We start from the raw sequence: 20,954 nt of genomic DNA, 5'->3' as shown, positions 1-20,954 counted from the left end.
CTTGGCTGTAAATGTCAAAAACAGCCAAAAACACACCTGGTATGCATTGGTTAAAATGACATTTGGTAGGTGGGGGAACACTAGGTGCAAGTTTAATGGTGCAGCATGAAAAAGTTGTCTCAACTTGTGAGTTCTAGTAGATTTGTTTTCAGTAGATTTGTGCAAAAAAGGCTTTGATCAGCTCACCTGCACTGCTGTTGGTGCTCTGAAGGTTCACTGATCTTTATGGATTTAGCCAGCTGCAGCATATAAGCAGATGTTACATGAGCTGTTATGGTTGCTTTCCATGATGTCTGCCTTCAAAACACCAGCACTGCAGCTGCCAAGAGGCTAATGACCTCTGCATTACTGGGTTGCTACATCCATCTTTTCTATTGTTTGTCACTATTTGTCACTGCCCCCTTTATGCTTTCAATTTCATTTTCATGAGTTTACGCTTATATCAAGTGGTGTCCATTAGTCAGCAGGAAGCGCAATGCAGTCCACACATAGGTCTGAGCAAATACAAACAACACATAAAAACTACAGCAGGATAGGAGGTAAGTTTTGGTGATATAGTGAGGATAGTGAAGAGAGAGGAAAAGAGAGAGAGAAAGAAACAACAAAAAGGCCTAAAAGAGCCCAAACGGTTGCATTATTTAAAATACTCCAGAAATCCTTAAATTCTTACTTTGTCTTTGAATTTGAATGTTTTGTTTGTGTATAGATAAGATTTTTTTCCTGATTAATTCTTGTGTTCTCTTCTCTAACACTTCTTCTTATCAACTCTGTTTTTCTTTAAATCTCCGTGGGTGATGTGACTAAGGCTGTTATCGTAATCGAAAAGACTAAAAGCCTTAATGTCAACAGAGTAAGTCTGACTGAAGCACATGCGCTTAATATTTAAAATTTAAAAAGCTTACTGGAGTCGTTCAGCTTGCAGGCCAAAAGTCAGACCGAGAGTTGTCTTGTCAATTTTGCATGATAAAGTCAGACAGGAAGCACGGCGAGATAGCCATAGTTTCTGAACAAGTAGGAACTAAGAAGCGATGATGGTTGCGTGTGGTTGTGGTTGAATGCTGGTGTCAGCAAGAAAAGCTAGAAACAGTCATCTGCAGCCTGAGGTTCTTGTGCAACTTGATTATAAAGGCGTGGCTGCGCATGCACTTGATTGATTGCGGTAAATGAGGGAGGTGTTTCCTCTTGAAATTCAAAAATCATTAAACAAAAATGGGGGAGGCAGGAAAACACATGGAGGCACATCTGGGGCACATTCGCAACTGAAATAGGTGTTTGCAGTGTTTTTAATACCTATAAACTTCAACCAAGGCTCCAAGGGTCAACTTTCCATTCCATGAATGACTGAAAATTCAACCCAATTTCAGTTTAACAAGTATTTCTCCTCTATAACTGAAAGAAGGGCCGCAAGCTTCATTTTTCCACGTTATATTTTGATAAAATGCTTCTCGGACTGAGACTGCTTCCTAAACTGGTGAGCCAAATCCCCCCTAAACTCAGATTTAAGGTGAGCTCTGAGCAGCTATCCACTCCCTGCAGATAAGCTTCAACCTCTGAATGCGTGTCACTCGCCACAGTAACGCTCGGGCGTTCAAGAGAAATATCTCAGGCCACAGACTCATGAGAGGTGTTCACATTTTCATCTTATTGCAAAAACAAACAGAAAAGACCCAATTTATCATTCAAGTATGAAGACATTAAGAGCAAAAATAAGAATCTTTCATACTCCAGACCATTTTTTTCTTTTTTTCTTTTTTTGTCCAAGATAATCAATCAAAACGTGTTAAACGCAAATAGTTTAGAACCTCAAAGGAAAACTCCAAATAGAATAAATGAAAGTTTTCTCTTTGCTTTTTAACCAAGTCAGCAACAGTTGCAAACCTTCACCAGCCTGATAACGAGCTTCTGCTTCTGACGAAGAAGTCAAAGCCACAGTTGACACGTGGGGCCAAATCCCCAACGCTTTAAAGGGATTTGGCCACTTTGTGGCGCTAATAACACGCCAGAGTGGGATTCACAAATCAAGAAGACAAGCACAAAATATGATTGAGCCGTGCACGTATCCGTGACTGGCGCAGCGGTGAAGCGAGTCAGAGGCAGATGGGGTAACGACAGGCAGACAGGCTATGCTAGTAGGGAAACGAGAGATGGCAGATGGACAGATGCAGATATGCTAGTGTGAGAGGGAAGTGATGCAGCTGTCTGGTAATGTCTGAGAGGCAGGAAAAGCAGGCATGGAGAAATAAATTTGCACTATTAACTTTTAAGATTTAGCTGGACCTGGTTTTTGCCCGCTGAAGCCAAGTGATGCTCCAAAGCAGATGGCAGAGGCCCTCGGTTTTCAAGTCGTAAAGAAATGATCAACGATCATTTCGCCCACGCTCTCGCAGTTCACACATCTGCAGTTTCGTAATCGCCACTGAAATCAGTGCAGCTCAAACTCTCTTTTGCAGTCAGAGGCACTTTGGCAGGTTTGCGCTTCTGGTTTGGCAGTTTTTATCTTTCTCCTTATTGCTCCAGTTAAATTTAAGACAAGTCAAAACTCTGTGTAATCTGGAGTATTTAGCCAAACGCTGAAACCATCAACATTTTTTCTTGTGGGAGAAAAACAAGATATGAGTGTTTTTCCAGTCTTCGAGCTAAGAGGCATTGATGTGAAGCAACACTGATAAAAAAAAAAAAATGAACAACAAACAAACCCAAACATCTTAAACTACTGATTGTGAACCAATGATCCAACCAGTGATCCCAATCTGAATATGATGCCAACTCCTCGGTTTGGTGTTAAAGTGAAATACGTTATGGCAAATGGAGCAGGATAACAGAAATGAAAAAAGTCACCTGCACCATGTCTTCTTTCAGCTCAGCATGAGTCTGTACTGCAAAGCACTGCTACTTAACTACGTATGTTTCTCCCCCACCTGCTCCAGGTTCAGAGCCTGGGTCAATACCCTGTGCTCTTTTGGATGACCTTGAGTTATTCCCTGGCAGTTTTTGAGGGGTAAAAGTGTATGCCGCCTTGCTGGGGGAGGCTGCAAACACTGGGGAGTGACATTGCCATTCAGGATGGCTGAGCACGGTCTGCGCAATGGTTAAGGGATTGGTGCATGTTACAGTAACATCCGCATGACTGCAAAGACCTGAGGGTAACCCCAGCAAGTCGTCACATATTAATGAAATGATTGCTCGCGTCACCTGTTAAGTAGTTTTAATGTGTTATTTAGAAAATACAAGATGTGAGTCGGAGTCTCCATGGTGATGTTTGCAGATTACATTATGGTCTGTAGTGAGAGAAGGTGGATGAGTTTAAAAAGCTGGGGTCAACCACCCAAAGCAACAGACAGTGCACAAGAGAGAGGAAGGAGAAAGCAGGCAGGGTGGAGTGGGTGAAGACGAGTGTCGGGAGTGACTTGTAAGATAGTGGACATATTGGACAAAGGATGCAAAGTATCCAAAATAAGAAGAAGAAGAAGAAGAAGAAGAAAAATGACCTTCTGGGGAATATATGTAGCTCTTTATGTGCTAAATACTTCACTTTGTAAAGCTGTTTGCGTACTTTTTCAAGTATCTATTTACTTCTGGTCAGGGAGCATACACATACACAGACTATTACATCATCGTTATATTAAAGTTATGAGTCATAAAGACATAATGACCTGAAAGATACTAAAAAGTCCATAGTGCTGACCAACTGAGGATATTGATGCTGATTGTGCTTTGCTGCTATTAAGTTTCCTTTAACTAAAACACGCTGCTGTGCCATTAATGATCCTAATCTGAACCAAGTCGCACTGCATTACACAGAGTTGTAGCAGGCTGCAGGATGCCTGCAGTGACTAAAATGTTTGTGTTGCACTGTGCGAAAGAAAAATGTAACGACCAGGATGAATGAAATAAAGCACTTTGTACTTAAGCATGCAGGATTGCATAACTAATAGTAAATAATTAGGTGGACGTATCAGGAAAAAGATAATCAACCACTTGATACATGCATGGAGGTCAAAGTAGACATTTAAACATTAAAGTAACGTCATAAAAATATTTTGCCTTTATTGTCTGCAGTGACATAACATGACATATTTTCCTTGTCATGCCACTGAGACTGTTTTTCTCTGCTTGTAGAACAGATAATGAAGGCTTATTTTAGGCGAAGAGCCAAGGAACAACTGATTTAATTTTTTTTTTTTTTAAACCACAGCTATGAAACTGACAGAGGTGGAGACTTCATGCATTTCCAAAATTTTCAGGCCAAGAAAGAAACATTTCACAAATGAATAATTTTACAGGAATGATGGATTTGGGCGTTACTGCAAGGGAGAAATATTTGGGAATGCTGGCAGAACAAGTTCAGCCGAGTTTAATGACAGCGCAATAACAACACAGATGATAAAGAAGGAGGAGCAGCAGCAGTGATCGATTAAAAAAAAAAAAAACCCTAAAAGGCCTTCAACAATGCTCTTTAATCTCTGACTGCACATCTTGCGCCTTTAGAGCTGCACCATGCACATACGAGTTTAAAAGGTGAGTGCCTGCAACAAACACACACACACAGTTAAAGAGGTCCATGTGCGTTACCTACCACATAGTAGAAATGCATGTCTGCGCGCACAGGTCGGTCTCATAAGTGCTGAAAGCGTGCAGGTGAGCGGCGTCCATGCAGCATTAGCCAGCAGTGCGCGTCTGCCCCAGGTACAGATACTCCAAACTGGATGCTTCTGCTCCCTTTCCTCTTTCCCAATGTTGCTCCTGACCCCTCTCTCTTTCTCTCTTCCCTCCTGCACTTGACGTTTACTCCTCCCCCTCCTTGTTTTTCTCCTCCCCACATGACTTCAGTGCCTCCCCCCTCTCTCTTTCTCTCTCTTTTTTTTTGGTTCCACTTCCTCTCTTTTCTTTTTTTCTTTCCTCGCTTTTCCAGTGTAATTACTCCCCCGCCCCCAATCCACCACCTTTACTTTCTATCTTTCTTTTTTCCAGCATCATTATTTAATTTTCTTTTTCAGATCATGTGTCATTTTTTTTTAACAGTTTTGTAAATGTTTTAGTCAGTAAAGCAGGGGGAGAAGTCGCTCTGTCTCTCTGAGCGTCTCTGTGCTGATTGCAGATTGTTGTCAGTTCCTGTGTGTGTGTGTGTGTGTGTGTGTGTGTGTGTGTGTGTGTGTGTGTCATAGATAACACGGCGTGCTCTCCGCTGTCAGAAACAGGAAGAATGGAGCTCTGTAGTTTGGCCCTGATGAGAGAGCCTTCCCCTCCGTGTGTGTGCGCACTGGCGAGTCTATCCTTGTGAGGACCTCACTGAGTGTTTTTGACCATGGAGGTGAGGACAGTTTGTGGGACACCTTCAAAGGCCCACCTCCTACATCATTCCCTCTCTCACCTGAAGAACGCTGGGAGCACTGTGAGAAAGGATACTCCATGGATCCATGGATACTGGACTACCTCAACGACCGACCACAGTATGTGATAACTCAGGGCTGTGTGTCGGACAGGGTCGTCTGCAGTACGGTCATTCCTGTTGGAAAACAGAACGTCCGCAGGTCTTTTCTTCCTACTGCTGTCAGACTCCACAAGAAAAAGTTTGCAGTTGAGCAAACACACACATCCACACATGTGCAATAAAACTAAGTGTATTTTTTTCTGACAGTGTAGTATTTTATTATATTGTATATAGTATGTTATTCTTTTTCCTATTCCACTGTTTTTCTTTGATTTTGCTGCTATAACTTTGCACTGTCTACTTTCTGCTGTGACACAACAATTTTCCCACGTGTGGGACTAATAAAGGTTTATCTAGCTATGTATCTATTTAAAAAACACATCTTTAGAAAGTAAAGAGAGTATTTCTCTGTATTTGAATTAAAAAGGGAAAATGTGCTGAAATCAAATCTAATTGAAGTAAAATGACATAGAGATTCTAGATTCTTTATGTCACGTGCATAGTCATACGAGTACAACACAAAGTGAAATGTGTCCCGAACTGCTCATTTGACTGTGCAAAAAAAGACACTAATACAATAAGTAAATTAAATTTAAAAAAATTGAAATTATTTTAAATTAAAAATCTGAAAATGTACATTGTGCGAGTGGAATGTTAAAGTGTCTTGTGCCATGTTAGCACAGCAATGTGTTGACAGATTGACAGCACCCTCTCCACTGGAGCTCTGTTGATGATAAGAAGCTTGTACACTTGGTGCTTACTCCTTCTGAAGTCCACCACCAGCTCCTTGGTCTTGCAGACAGTCAGCTGTTGTCCTGACACCACGGTTCTTCACCTCGTCCATGTAGGCTGCCTCACAACAATATGGCTCCCCTTGTGGCAGACATGTTTGTGACATGCTCCAGACACCAACTTTATTAATTTTTTATTCTAGTGTTAATGAGTGTGGCACGCAAGACCAAAGCACAGCACGAGAGGCTTAACTAAAGACTAGAGCCGCATGACCACACGACCGCCACACCCTGGATCCACACCTGGAGCCAATGAAGCTGGCTGCATATAAGACCAGCACACACAACTGACCTTCCCCAGATTGTTTGCTAACCAGTTGATTCCACAGATACTTTACTCCTCTGCTATTTAAAATACTCTGCACATAAGGATGCTGGCACCGTTTTTACTCACACCTGCGTGCCTCCCCCACCTCCTCTGGATCTCTGGACCATTCTCACCTTCAAACTCACCCGGACCTCCACAGTCTTGCTTCCCCCCCCTCCCGTGTGCCTCAGTCTGCAACCAATTCCACTGCCCACCAGCTTGCAAACTCCTGTTTCCCCCGGTCCCCCGTGCTCCTAGCTTCCAGACTCCAGAAGACCGAAGCCAGGATGTAGGACCCAAATGCAGGTCTCGGAGACTGAATGATAAACTAAAGGCAGCAGCTTTATTGCTGGAGAAAAACTTTAACGTGAAATACAGGAAAGCTAAACTAGAAACACAAACACGAAACTCAAACTAGAAAACTGGGAAGCTAGAAACACGGAGGGAAAACGCAGCACGGTGAGGGTACAATACAACAACAGTGATGAACCATGATGAACTCAAAGATTAATAATAATACAAAACACTGGGTCACCGAAACAGGACCGTGACACAACTAGTTTATTTTATTACAGCAGCACAAATCATGTTTTGCTTTTTAAACATGATTCATTATTTCAACAATATATTTATTGTTGTCATAAACAGACAAGAAGACAACAACAAACTGCTCCACCCATTCAACACATGTCAGTCCAAACTAAATCATCTCCATTTACACACATCACATAGAAACTTGAATCACTTGTAATGATTAGAGATCTGATAGAATTTCAAATCTAGTTTGGGGAGTCATTCAGTGAGAAGCAGTGAAATGATTTTCCATGTGAAAAGGTGGAGAGCAGAAACAGAAAGAAACAGTGAAACAAAGAGCTTTGGAACAACGAGGCAGCAGGAGGACAGCTGCAGTTTAACAGCTTCGAATCACTGACAGGAAACAACATTAGGAATATCATCATCCTCAACTCATCTGCTCCACTGACACTGACACCTTCATCGGACCCACCTTCACTTTACCAGCCACAGTTTCAATATATGGAAAAATCCTTTGACTGAAAGTGTGTGTGAAGGTGTGTATGTGTGTGTTAGTATCAGGATCAGAGAACGACAGCTTTCCTCTGCTGAGTATTCACCTCGATAGAACCAAATTATCCATAATCCAGAGTCTATGTCTCCCTTCCTCTCCACAGACTCTTCTGACACACCCAGTATCCACCCTGTACTCTCTCCAACCTCAACATCCCAGCTGTGAGTCCCTGAGTTAAAGCCCTCCGAGCCAAGGACAGAGCAGGAGTAATCAAACCTCTTTGGATTATCGGGAAGCTGCTGCCTCTCTCCTCCTCGTCTCACACAGGTCACATCTTCAGACAGGATGAGTTCTGGATGAGCAGTGTTTGGGTCCAGAATGAGAAGAGTGTAGGAGACCATGTCCTTCATGTTGTTCCAGATGTTGAAGGTCAGGTTGCCCAGGTGTTTGGCCTTGTATATCAGAGCTCCTGAGGGCAGCTGTGGATCATCCAGCAGGGGGCAGCGCTGGACTCTTTCCACTGCAGCCTTGTAGCTGCGCAGAAATGAGATGTCTTCAGCTCTCAGCTCCTCCTCTGTGGCTCTGACTGTGTCTGAAAGAGCTGCTATGTCTCTGCTCAGAGCCTCCATCTTCTCCTTCATCATCCCACTCTTCTGCTCCTCTTCCTCCCTCAGTGCATCCAGCCTGGCCTCCTCTTTCTCTACTAGAAACAGGTGAAGCTTCTTAAACTTCTCCTTAATCTGCCTCTCTGTGTGTCGGGCCTGGACCTTAATGTGTTCTGCTGTTTGATCAAACTTCACTTGAACTTCTTCACAAACCTTTAACTTCTTCTTTAAGGGCTCCAGAGTTTCCTAAAGTTCCTTCTTGTGTTGTCGTGCAGCTTCATCAATGGGTCTGAATCTGTGGTTGGTGTGTTTTTCCGAGTCTCTGCAGACGACACACACTGGCTGCTGATGGTCCAGACAGAAGAGTTTGAGTTTCTCAGAGTGCAGACTGCAGAGAGCCTCTGAAGCTCTCCGATCTCTCTCCTGTAAGAACGACTCACACAGGTTCTTTAAAGCTCGGTTTAAAGGAGGATCATACACTGATATTTTCTTACAAATTGGACACTCATGTGTTGGTCTCTCTCTCCACCATCTCTTCAGACAGTCTTTACAGAAGCTGTGGGTACATGACAGAAGAACAGGATCTTTAAAGACCTCCTGACAGACCGGACAGCAGAAATCCTCCTCTGATCTGGAAGCCATGAAGTCTGTGAGTGAAGCTAAAAACAGCAGACAGGAAGTACAGTCAGTCCTGGCTCCCTCCCTCCTCTGCTAACTTCACTGAAACTTCCTTTGAGTCGTGTTTTTGGTCAAACTCAAATTCAGTGTGTGGAGCGTCAACAGCTCGAGGCAGCAGTGTTGGAGTTTTCCACTCTTCTCTCCTGTAGCTGGACTCACTCAGATCAGAGGAAGCTGCTAGTTCGGTCCATACTTAGTCGGATCCTCTGTGCGTCTCTTTTTGCTGAGGAAGAAGAACAATCTGTTTCCTAGTTCGCTTCATGCGAGTTAGATAAGGAGAAAAATGTTGCTTCACTTGTAATGCTTCATTCCAGATGTCAAATGTCATCCTGCCATTTGCTAAAAAGCTGTAAAACAGGTTTTCCTCCATTTCAGCTGGACAGGTCACAAAATGAAAACTTTTGTAAAACTTATAGCCGCTACTTCACACATAAACGAGAACGTGTTTCATTCCAGAGTTCAGTTGTTTACCTGCCAACAACTGTAAAACAGGTCACAGTAGTCACACAGGTCCCTCAGCGGTGCAGCTGTTTGACAGGTTCTATTTTAGTCTTTGCTCTGGTTATTTGTTAGGTTCCCCAGCAGTGAGAGCGTAATGCATTCACACTGTCATGGGCCTGGGTCCCCAGACCAAGGGCTCATGTGTTTTTGTGGACTTGTTTATTTTTTTGAGCTGTCATGTTGATGTCCCTCTTTCCCCCTTTTACTGGTGTGTGTGTGTGTATGTGTGTGCAGAAAGTGACCACACAAGGCAGAGCAGAGGGGGGATGTAATCAGGTTCGAGTACACTGTTATGAGTAAACACTTTACCATGCCAGCTTAACACACAGGACTTCCATTCATTTATTAGCCCAACCTTAAACCCAGTCTTCATCCAAGAGATTTATATTCTTGGTTGTTGCTGCTTGTCTCCAGATGTGATCACTTTCATGCAAAAGTTTTCATGCAAAGAATGTGAACCTAAAACGTATCATTAATGATTTCATTTAAAGAAAACAATAAATCAGTTACATAAAATGAATCTCAGTAACATTTGAACACAAAAAATGTACAAATGTATGTTTGTAAATTGTATGTTTATGTATATACAATGTATATTTTTATCTATAAATGTACTGATATACAACTGTTTCCATTGATTTATTTTAAATACAATTAATAATAAATTTAATAATACAATTTAATTACATATACTAAGAAAGAATTACGTTTTTGCTACTTTATTCTTTAAATCTGAGCTCGAAACACTGGGGCAGCTTAGAACTGTAGACTGCACTTACCTGGTTTAACCACTAGATGGCTCTAGACTACAACAAGTAAACAGCAGTGCTACGATGGGGAGTGTGTGCCTAAATTGGAAGGTTGCTGTGAAGTTTTCATCGGTATGAACCAGCCGTGACGGCCCATTTGAATCGACACGAAACTTGTACTTTTCTTAGGACAACTAATGTCAGCTACTGGTCTTAGTTTTAATCCTTTAAACGAGTCATAAAGCTCCTGGACCCTAAAGGAAATGCCCATGCAATGTTTAGACTCTAATTGGTTCTTACAAAGATAGCAATATCAGCGGCAGAGGAAGGTAATTAGGCAAGATTGCCTTTGGAGTGAACACTGCCTCTCGTAGTGGAGCTAATTATGAAAACAACCTGCAGCTACAACTGCTTTCACATCCTCGATGGAAACTCAAGTTAAGACTCACCCCAGGCTACAAAGCTGCGTGCTGAACCAAAAAGCATCTGAGGCGCTGATCGGGATTTACATGTCAAAGGAAGGAGTCAGTCAAAAATCCTCCAAATCAACTTCAAAGATTACAAATCTTTGATCAACATATTAAAGAGTGTTAAGGGTTTTTTCCTTTTCATCAACAGACAATTAATCACAATTAATTTGCTGTTGCTCTTTTTTCTCTAGGATCCAACAGGATTTATCAGTTTGATTTTAATCAGTTGTTATGAAACCAAAAGACGGAAAGCTCTGTCTGATGTTAACATGTAGACTTTTGTTATTGTCACTACTTTCTTACACGTGTTTTGTAAAGACTACTTAAATTCTAGCCTTCTTTTCTGGTCAGATCTACCCAGAGAGGCTGAAAATCAAAATGGCTTTACTAGATGATGAAAACTTTCATTTTAATGCTTTCCTACACTTCAGTGGATTCAGTGTCTGTAACCTAAGCTAACCTAAATGTTAAAGGAAGACTTAGGCAGCAACAAGATGGCAGTTTTTTTTATTTATTGAATACTTTAAATAGTTGGATACTTTTTCTCTATAAAATCAGGATGCACTGTTAGCTGCAGTCCTCCTGACAATAATCAATGTAGAAGTAACAAATCTATTGATTTCTTTTTTAGTATCACTCCAGGACAGGATGTTTTTAATTTTGTCAATATAAAAATTTAATAGAAGGCAAGCCTAGAGATGTAGTTGAGCATGACTATGAGGTTTTTCCTATTAGCACAGAGGACAAGGTAATGTCATCTGGGATAAGAAGTTGGAGTTTAGGTTTATTTTCCTTTGGTTTTATGACAGCCGGAGAGCAATTCTTTTTGGTGTCACATCAGGATGCGCAATCTGACAAACATATGGAGCTACATGCTAGGTTGACAAAGGAGCAGTCAAATGTAGCTTTTAAAAAAAGTAGCATTAATTACAGGGAGTGCAGAATTATTAGGCGAATGAGTATTTTGTCCACATCATCCTCTTCATGCATGTTGTCTTACTCCAAGCTGTATAGGCTTGAAAGCCTACTACCAATTAAGCATATTAGGTGATGTGCAACTCTGTAATGAGAAGGGGTGTGGTCTAATGACATCAACACCCTATATCAGGTGTGCATAATTATTAGGCAACGTCCTTTCCTTTGGCAAAATGGGTCAAAAGAAGGACTTGACAGGCTCAGAAAAGTCAAAAATAGTGAGATATCTTGCAGAGGGATGCAGCAGTCTCAAAATTGCAAAGCTTCTGAAGCGTGATCATCGAACAATCAAGCGTTTCATTCAAAATAGTCAACAGGGTCGCAAGAAGCGTGTGGAAAAACCAAGGCGCAAAATAACTGCCCATGAACTGAGAAAAGTCAAGCGTGCAGCTGCCAACATGCCACTTGCCACCAGTTTGGCCATATTTCAGAGCTGCAACATCACTGGAGTGCCCAAAAGCACAAGGTGTGCAATACTCAGAGACATGGCCAAGGTAAGAAAGGCTGAAAGACGACCACCACTGAACAAGACACACAAGCTGAAACGTCAAGACTGGGCCAAGAAATATCTCAAGACTGATTTTTCTAAGGTTTTATGGACTGATGAAATGAGAGTGAGTCTTGATGGGCCAGATGGATGGGCCCGTGGCTGGATTGGTAAAGGCAGAGAGCTCCAGTCCGACTCAGACGCCAGCAAGGTGGAGGTGGAGTACTGGTTTGGGCTGGTATCATCAAAGATGAGCTTGTGGGGCCTTTTCGGGTTGAGGATGGAGTCAAGCTCAACTCCCAGTCCTACTGCCAGTTTCTGGAAGACACCTTCAAGCAGTGGTACAGGAAGAAGTCTGCATCCTTCAAGAAAAACATGATTTTCATGCAGGACAATGCTCCATCACACGCGTCCAAGTACTCCACAGCGTGGCTGGCAAGAAAGGGTATAAAAGAAGAAAAACTAATGACATGGCCTCCTTGTTCACCTGATCTGAACCCCATTGAGAACCTGTGGTCCATCATCAAATGTGAGATTTACAAGGAGGGAAAACAGTACACCTCTCTGAACAGTGTCTGGGAGGCTGTGGTTGCTGCTGCACGCAATGTTGATGGTGAACAGATCAAAACACTGACAGAATCCATGGATGGCAGGCTTTTGAGTGTCCTTGCAAAGAAAGGTGGCTATATTGGTCGCTGATTTGTTTTTGTTTTGTTTTTGAATGTCAGAAATGTATATTTGTGAATGTGGAGATGTTATATTGGTTTCACTGGTAAAAATAAATAATTGAAATGGGTATATATTTGTTTTTTGTTAAGTTGCCTAATAATTATGCACAGTAATAGTCACCTGCACACACAGATATCCCCCTAAAATAGCTAAAACTAAAAACAAACTAAAAACTACTTCCAAAAACATTCAGCTTTGATATTAATGAGTTTTTTGGGTTCATTGAGAACATGGTTGTTGTTCAATAATAAAATTATTCCTCAAAAATACAACTTGCCTAATAATTCTGCACTCCCTGTAATTAGTATTTTGAGGCCTTTCACAGTATCATAAACCAACTGATTTTTGTCATCAGACTATGAAGTTGGAAATCATTTGCAAAGCCATAAATGTAGTATTTTTAGAATCCTGCCTCGTAACGTTTCGGCCTTAGCAAAGAACCCCGAGGAACTCCATACTTTTTTACCAGTTTACCATTTAATACTGTATTTTCATGATGTGTAGGTATGTAGAGGTACTTCATGCCTTCCTTTTCCTTGGCCATCCATATTGTATTTGCCAATATATACACAATGAGCAGAATATGGGGAAAATAAAGGCACAACCAAGGCCTTAATGATAATGATTACCTATTAACATTTATATATTTTTAAAGGTATAAAAGTCAAATCAAGTTTATGGGTTTCTAAATCAGTAAGAAGCCAAAATCTAGTCTGTTTTAATATAATTAAAAGAGTCCTGTTATGTAAGAACGTTATTTTCTCCCTAAAACAGCTTCTGCTTCATAAACACACATAGTAATTAAATACCCTATATAAGTAGCTAATGATTAAACTTTGGATCAGAAGGCTCTATTTCCCGTGCGGTGCTTCACTGTGTAGACAGAAACAGCCAATTAACAGAAGAGCTGGTGCTCCAGCAGACACAGCTCAGAGATATGAGAGTGTAACCTTGAAAGCTACTACAGCAGGAGGGAAAGCATACAAACAACACAGTTTTTTTTAAGCAAGAAAAATAATTTATTTATAATGATATAATAATAATTTCATCACATTGGCATTGCAGAGCTGCAGAAGGAAGCGTTTGTGTGAGACGCCACCTCGCAGCAACAGATTACACCATTGGATGGGGCAAGAAAACAGGGGTTATTCAATACATACATGGAATATTCCTTTAAATATGTATTTTTCAACGAGGAATAACAAAAATAGAATAATTCCAATATCTCTGTCTGTCTCTCTTTCTCTAGGTCTCTCTAATTATCATCTCTGTGTCTTTATAAGCTGCCTGTACAGCCCCCAGTACTGGGGTTTAAATTGGGTTTGAGGGGGTTGTTTATCTCACTTTGCTTGGGGAGTAAAGCGGATGGAGTTTATCAGTGATGGACTTTATGGGCTGTTTGTCCACTGCAAGTACTAAAACACAGTAAACTTCACCCATCTGTCACTCCTGAAGCAAACACAACAAAGTCTTTTGGCCCAAATCTGCAGCCACAGCATCTCTCTATTTCTTATTGTTACTCTCAATCGCTCGCTCATAAAGCCGAGACTGTTCAAAAATAGAACAAAGTCCTGATATTTTTATGTGATAATGTGATTTACTGAAGTAGCTTAATATATATCTCAAAGAGGTAGCAGCAAAGTGTTTTTATTTCTACCCACTGTAAACTATAAAGCATTTATTTATTAATTTGTTGACAATATTGGGATTGTAAACTCACACTGCTGTTGATTTTTTCTTAAAAAGATGTCTCTGTATGTACAGCTGAGCTCTGATTGTATCTTTAAGACCTTGACCTCTCTGCAAAGCAATACTTTTGATCCATTTCCAGATGTTTACTTTGAAGGCTAGCAACCACACTGACTATTGACTAGGTATCTAAATGATGTGACTCAAAATCTTATACTTATGTTTTACAAAACATGGACATTAATGTCAGAAAAATGAAGGTGATGTAGAAGTGCCTTAATCCTGCATTATATCTGAAGGCCACCAGAGGGCGATAGCTGCGATTGTTAAAAAAAAAAACGATCGGTCCTATAGAAATCTATGGGAAAATGGCTCAGTCGTCAGCTCTGTAAACACACTGAGTTAATGAGCTCAGTCACTCATTTTCAGTCAAGAGGTCTCACAATGACTATCCACATATTATCGGCAGTCATCTCAGTACGCCAGTGAGTTTATTAGGATATATTTTAAATTTTTCATTGTCTGGTTTATGTGGCAGATATCCAATGGTTTCCCAGACAACGAATAAAAAATGGATGTAGCTGATGTAACATCACCCATTGGATTTTGAAGGCTTTAAGCTAGCATTTGATCATTATCAGCTAAGACATCAGCTAGCTAGCCTGGTTAAGCTGTAATTGTTAACTAGAGGGCAATTTATATATTCGATAAATAGTGCAAATATAATAATATAATAATAGACAAATAAAATACTATCATTGCAGTTACGAAACGTGTTGAACTAACATCAAGCCTCAAGTGGCCGTTAGAGGAACTGCAGTTTTTATCACTTCTGCTTGGCTTCATTTTTCAGTGCTGGATTTTACTTGATAGGAGATGGGATTAAAGCATTAAACGGAGGAGGGGGAGAAACAGCAATGACAGAAATGGGTTTTGGTTTTCTTATAATTATTATACAAATTACATTTCTTAGTCCTGCAGATGAGTTGCGGTCAACTTTGTGCTGGAGGGGATTGTGTTATTTGTTTATTCTGGTCTGGCACTCGCTCTCACTGGTAGCAGCTGTACTCATAAAGTACTTAACAAATGAATGCCATCAAATTTTATTATTTTGTAGCTTATTTGGATAAAGTGTGATCTTTCCTTTTGCCTATGAGGAAATTATCCTTGCCTGAACTCCCGCTCTCTCAACTTAACTTCCAAATTTTCGGCCCTGCTTTTTATTTACGTTTCCTAGCAACTGGTTCCTGTTTGGCTGCTCGATATCTGCAGAGGCATGAAATGTAAAAATTACACCAAATTAATTAGCGAACTATTGCAGCGCCTTCCTCCTTCCTTTGTTGCTTTCTCGTACCTTTTATCAACACGCAGGGAGGCAAAAAAAAAAAAAAACATAGGTCGAGAGAAGAAAAAGCTTTTAGTGTGATTGCTTCTCTGAGTCACGGGACAGCTAAGAAGGAAGAGAGAGAGAGAGGAGGTGAAGGGAAAGATGATGGACTGCATTATGAATTACAGCGTGGTAATCCCCACATTCAGCAGAGTCTAACCTCAGCTCTGCACACTCATTTTTCCTCCTTCCTATCTTCCTTATTCTCCTCCTGAAGGAGGGATAATGCTTTAGATATTCCATATATTCCTCCTGTCATCTCTCTTTCACACTTCATAAAAAATGTCATTTTCAAAACAGTATGTTGCCAATATATTTTAGAGAATGAAGCTTGTAGCGGTTTCTTCGAGGCGTAGCTGCTGTGTAGGCAGAATCACCACCACCATCTTGAACAGACAACTAATATATTGCACCCTTAGTAGCTTTTCAGAATCAATGAAAAGTTGGCTGTTCTGTCCCAGCAGGATCTTTTAGTCCCACACTTTGAAGATTAACTGAATTAACGAGATTATTTCAGCTTCTAAAGGAACTCCTGTTTCCAAGAAACATTTACAAAACCTGCAAAAAATCAGGTTCTTCTTAATATTAAATGGCTAGATCCCCACATAAGGGATAACACTTTTTTTTTAACCAGTGTGCCCATGTGTTCCTGCTTGTTTTTATCTCTCTTTCCTCCCCGATTAAAGAGAATCTGCTGTCTGCCTACATAAAAAGTCAAAAACACACTTTTTTTGATCCTCAACACACACCGTAAGTGAACACCCTGTTCAACAGCCTGGCGCTTTTTTAGATGAAAGTACGTCTCTCTTCACACCACATGTTACAGTGCTGGAACAACACATCCTTTTGCTCCTAACACTGTACTTGTATCTTCAGCTCCCGTCCCGCTGGGTTTAGCACAGAAACAGTCTTCGCAGGGGTTTTTTTTGTTTGTTTTTATCCATCTATTGGCCCTCGCTTCTTCTTAACAACCCACTTCACTTATCCTATGTCTGCGACTTATCTGCTCTGAGGCAAATGAGTCTTCATGGCCACACTCTGCCTGTATGTGAATGCAGATTTGGGGAATTGTTTGCCAGATTACATGGAAATGCTCCCTTTTACACATGCACTTTAGTGCAATTTTGGCAAGATTTACCAAAAAAAGTTACATTGGGGTGTGTATGTACTACCAAGGCAGCTGAAATAAGAAATAAAATCAAAAGAAAATGTAAAAAAAAAGAAGAAGAAAAAACACAGTAGGCGCTGCAGCAACACGCCTATAATTCAGTATACAAGGCAAACAAACACAGAGTTTTATAGGTTTATCTTTTTTCATTCACTAAATATTTAAAACAAGCGTCACTTGACTAGTCATCATAAATGGTGATAATTTATGCTTTTTTTCTCAGGATGATGGAATACCTGAAGGACTGCTGTAGGGAAGAGAGATGTAGCTGAAGTTTTTTTCTCTGTGGTTCCTCTTTTTCTGTCCACCAGGGGGAGCTCTGACTCAATAGCACCGAGAAATAAGTTTGCCAACTGGGAGTCAGGAGATGAAAGGTTCCCCTCCTCCATTTTTCGCAGTCCATCCATGCAGCAGGTTAGTCAAGTGTCAGAGCTGAACCACCGCTGACCAGAGTCATCTAGGCTGTCCACACAGGCATGGACAAACTGATCGGCGGGTCCATGGATCAAAGACTGCAGGGCATTTTGTCCGGTCCCAAAAGTCAAGGTCCTTAATGAAAAAAAAAAAACCCCAGAAAAAAAACCTCACACTCAAACTTTTCCTGTTTCCGTGTCAGTACACAGATCCCAACCATTCATTCATTTGTTCATTCATCCATGGCAATTCCATATTTCATGGATACTAAAGGGAGCGAAAACAAATGATAAAAACTCGAGAGAAAGAAGGCAGAAGATAAGCGCTGATAGAAAATGCTTTTTGCACGCTCAAACTAAGAACAGCATCTATTTTCTTTAACAGTCATTCATTGACATTCATCCGGTGTCGCGTCTTCTGCTGAGCTCAGATGCATAGACTGAATGCAGAGAGAGGTGGAGAGGCGGAGGAGGGCGAGAGAGAAAAGAGATGGGAGAGGCAGAGAGGCGGGAAGGCGGCGACGGGAGAGGATGGAGAGAAGGTTAAAAGAGAAGGGAAGAAGGGCAGTGAAAGATGGAGGGAGGGCAAGAGAAAGGTGAAAGAGAGGCGCTGCTACTGAGAGTGAGAGAGGATGAACATGTAGGGGAAGAAAAAGAGAGAGTGTGTGCTATGTGCCAGAAAAAAGGTTAGAGCACAGAAAAAGAGAGACAGATGGAGTGTGTGCTCCAGCAGTGATGAAAAAAGGAGGAGAACAGTGAGCGGTGAGGAGGAAGAGGAGGAGGAGGAGGAAGGTGGCGCAGACGTCACCTCCTCTCTGTGACCAAAGAGACGGCGGAGGAGGTGGAGGAGGGTGAAAAAAAAACGGAAAGTCTTTCACGCCACGTCACTCCACATCACCACGGACGGACACACAGAGGGGAATTTGATTCTCATCCATCCTCCCGGTTCTCAGGCTAAAACCTGGGCATCCAAGAATTCCAAACTTGTACAGACGTTCTGGAATGTTTACGTTCTTATATCCATCCACTGATTTCTGAAACCCTCTTTGTTCTGGAATCTTAATGTAACAATGTTGAGGTCACTTCAATCATAATCCTTAATAAAAAGGGAAGGGGGGGGGGGGGGGCGCGATAATTTGCACACACACACACACACACACACAAATGTGTGACATGTATTCAGAACAGATACGAAAACTGCAAATGCACACATACATGCACTCACCCCGTCTGTCTTTTCCCTCCCCTTGCTTTGTTCTTGGCACTTTCCTCTTTTGCACACACACACAAACACACACACACGCACACACACACACACACACGCACCTTTAGGTCCCCTCTGGTCTGTTTGTAGTTTTTAACAGTCCTTTGGTCCCAACACCAGAGACCAAAATGAATAAAAACCCTGTTTAATAAGCAGGCCTGCTTCATGCTCTCCGTACAGAAACTCCACAGGCATGATATCCTCCGCGCACTCTTTGTATGAACACACACACACTTGTGTGTAGATTGGTCTTCTTTTTTTCTCCATGTTTTGTTTGTTTGTCTTCAGTAACATTTTGCTTGGCAGTCTTTGCGTGTGTGTGTGTGTGTGTGTGTTTGAGTGTGTGTATTCCCCTCACTGCATGGGCAGTTTGTAGTCCAATCTTCTTGCTGCTTTGTACACTATTTATAGTCTTTGTTTCTGCGGATGATAGTTGTTGATAGATGCGTTACATTTATCTTTGTACATGATACATTACAGTATGATCCAGTTTAACATGTACAGTATATGGCCACTGGGTATGTTTATGAAAAATATATGCAAAAAAAAAAAAAAAAAGAATCCAAAGAAAGAGTGAAAAGATAGTAACAGATGAGGAAAAAGGTAGCGGCGCAGTGTTTGCGCCGTGTAAACGACCTGCGACACCAGTAAGGGGGAAAAAAGTGCTTATGTTCCAAAAATGTGGTCCGTTTGCCGAGCGCCTTTGTGGAATGTTTTGTGAAGGTCCGTGTTCGTGTTCACAGCACGAGCGATAACACGTGTGGTATGCTCATGCCTCATCTTTGGTGGCAAAAAGCGTGCCCCCGCCTTGTGGTTTCTCTTTGTAAATCCTGCTCTTTTATGTAATCCTGTCTGTCTGGAGCTGAGAGGGCTGCTGTGGTGTCGCATTCACCGTGGAGAGAAGACGGAACCACAAGGTCCAAGGTTTGGGAATATTTCCTTTGTCAGTGGTCCACAGGTGATGGACCTGTAATGCTGCTATCTCAAGGGGTTTGGTAGAATCGAGGGTAAATTGTGTTAAAGTCTTGTATTTTCAGTGTTTTTATTCCATTTGTTTTGTGGATTGATGGGATTCCTCTTTAGGGGGGATTAATATGGTCACAGGTTCAGATACACTCCCCCGTAGTCATCAGGGTTTTTTTGTTGTATTCATCTGGAAGAAGCCCAGGAGTAAAGATACCTGCTGTGTATCTTTACATTCCCAGTGTCTGCTCCACCCAACTAGCCTCCACACTGAACAAATTCCCAATGAGGATAAGATAGTGCAGTGCAGTTTAGAAGCATGACCTCAAAACCTCCACCTTTCATTAAATATATTGTGAGAACCTACTTTTCTCTCCGTTGATGTCTTGCTTTCCTAAAAGGGGCTGGTTTGACTCGGACCAACAGTGCTCCAACCGTGGGAGGGACCATTTTGTCCAAAAGTGTGCTCCAATTTGATTGGACAGTGCAAATGGTCAACCAGTAGTTGGAGCGATCTGGTTGGACATGTTCGTCAGATGGCCCCGTCCCCCATAGGGTGGCAGGCCATGGAAATGGTTGGTAGCTTTGTCGACAGCAAACAGACCTGGTTTACATCTGCGTAGACGCTTCCATTCACTGATCGCTGGGTTTGTCGTTCCCAGCCGTTGTCTCTCCTCCCTCAGCATTTGATGCCGTGTTGGCTGAAAACTCCGTGACACGTCGGGCCAGGGGGTTTGTGCTTTTTAGAAGCTCCATGGCAGAGACTCTGGCTCCTCCGCTGGAAGACTTGTTGCCTTTCTTCTGAAGGAGGGCCATGAAGTTCTCGTTGCGGGAGCTCGACCTCTGGCTGCTGCCCAAGGTTAGATTTCTGAGGTCGCTACCACTGGTGCTGTGCTTCACCGGTGACACTAAGCTCTGGCGACTGCCAAACGAGTCAGAAGGTTCTTTGCGACCCAGGACCTTTCGTTTGGACCTGGAGGAGAGAGAGAAGATTATCAGCCAAAACTGTGTGTGCAGCTGTTTCACATCATCAGGTTTACTACTCGTATGTGATGAGTCACACTTTAGTTGACATTTGTTTCTCGAGAATAGAAAAACTAAAATTTGTAACTACAGAAGGGACTCCATTGTTTCTTGTAGGAGATGAAAACACTGATTACTGATCTTCCATTTCCCAATCCTCACTTATTCTTCAGAGCCTTTTAAGCTATTTTCAGCATCACGCAAGGTAAAAATCACGAACACTTGTTGCTTAGTGACTAGATTTCTTGTCAGTTTCTGTGTGTACTCATATCCATGTACGTGCATGTGCGAGAGAGA

General features: G+C 41.7%; 2 protein-coding genes and 1 pseudogene across 5 annotated transcripts in view; all 3 read right to left on the bottom strand.

Annotated features, from left to right (window-relative positions):
- Window positions 1–4,749, bottom strand: part of arhgap36 (Rho GTPase activating protein 36) — an 85,912-nt gene extending 81,163 nt beyond the window's left edge. The window contains exon 1 of one of the 2 annotated variants that reach the window (XM_084923630.1): window positions 4,577–4,749. In XM_084923630.1, the coding sequence (XP_084779756.1) occupies window positions 4,577–4,594 (18 nt within the window). In that variant the 5' untranslated portion in view covers window positions 4,595–4,749. Of the gene's footprint in view, window positions 1–902; window positions 2,705–4,576 lie in introns of those variants that run through there. The other variant, XM_084923632.1, reaches the window with a different exon arrangement.
- Window positions 4,750–6,820: 2,071 nt separating this feature from the next.
- On the bottom strand, window positions 6,821–9,852 carry LOC146390659 (nuclear factor 7, ovary-like; annotated as a pseudogene).
- Window positions 9,853–15,783: 5,931 nt separating this feature from the next.
- Window positions 15,784–20,954, bottom strand: part of nhsl2 (NHS-like 2) — a 210,980-nt gene continuing 205,809 nt past the window's right edge. For all 3 annotated transcript variants that reach the window (XM_084923626.1, XM_084923628.1, XM_084923629.1), the window contains exon 10: window positions 15,784–20,607. In XM_084923626.1, the coding sequence (XP_084779752.1) occupies window positions 20,268–20,607 (340 nt within the window). In that variant the 3' untranslated portion in view covers window positions 15,784–20,267. The remainder of the gene's footprint in view (window positions 20,608–20,954) is intronic.

Source organism: Perissodus microlepis, chromosome 3 (assembly GCF_051167445.1).
Source record: "Perissodus microlepis isolate ML-2025 ecotype Zambia chromosome 3, ASM5116744v1, whole genome shotgun sequence".
NCBI classification, from domain to species: Eukaryota; Metazoa; Chordata; class Actinopteri; order Cichliformes; family Cichlidae; genus Perissodus; species Perissodus microlepis.
Note: the sequence above shows the minus strand (reverse complement) of the source record. Positions and strands in the feature narration are given on the sequence as shown.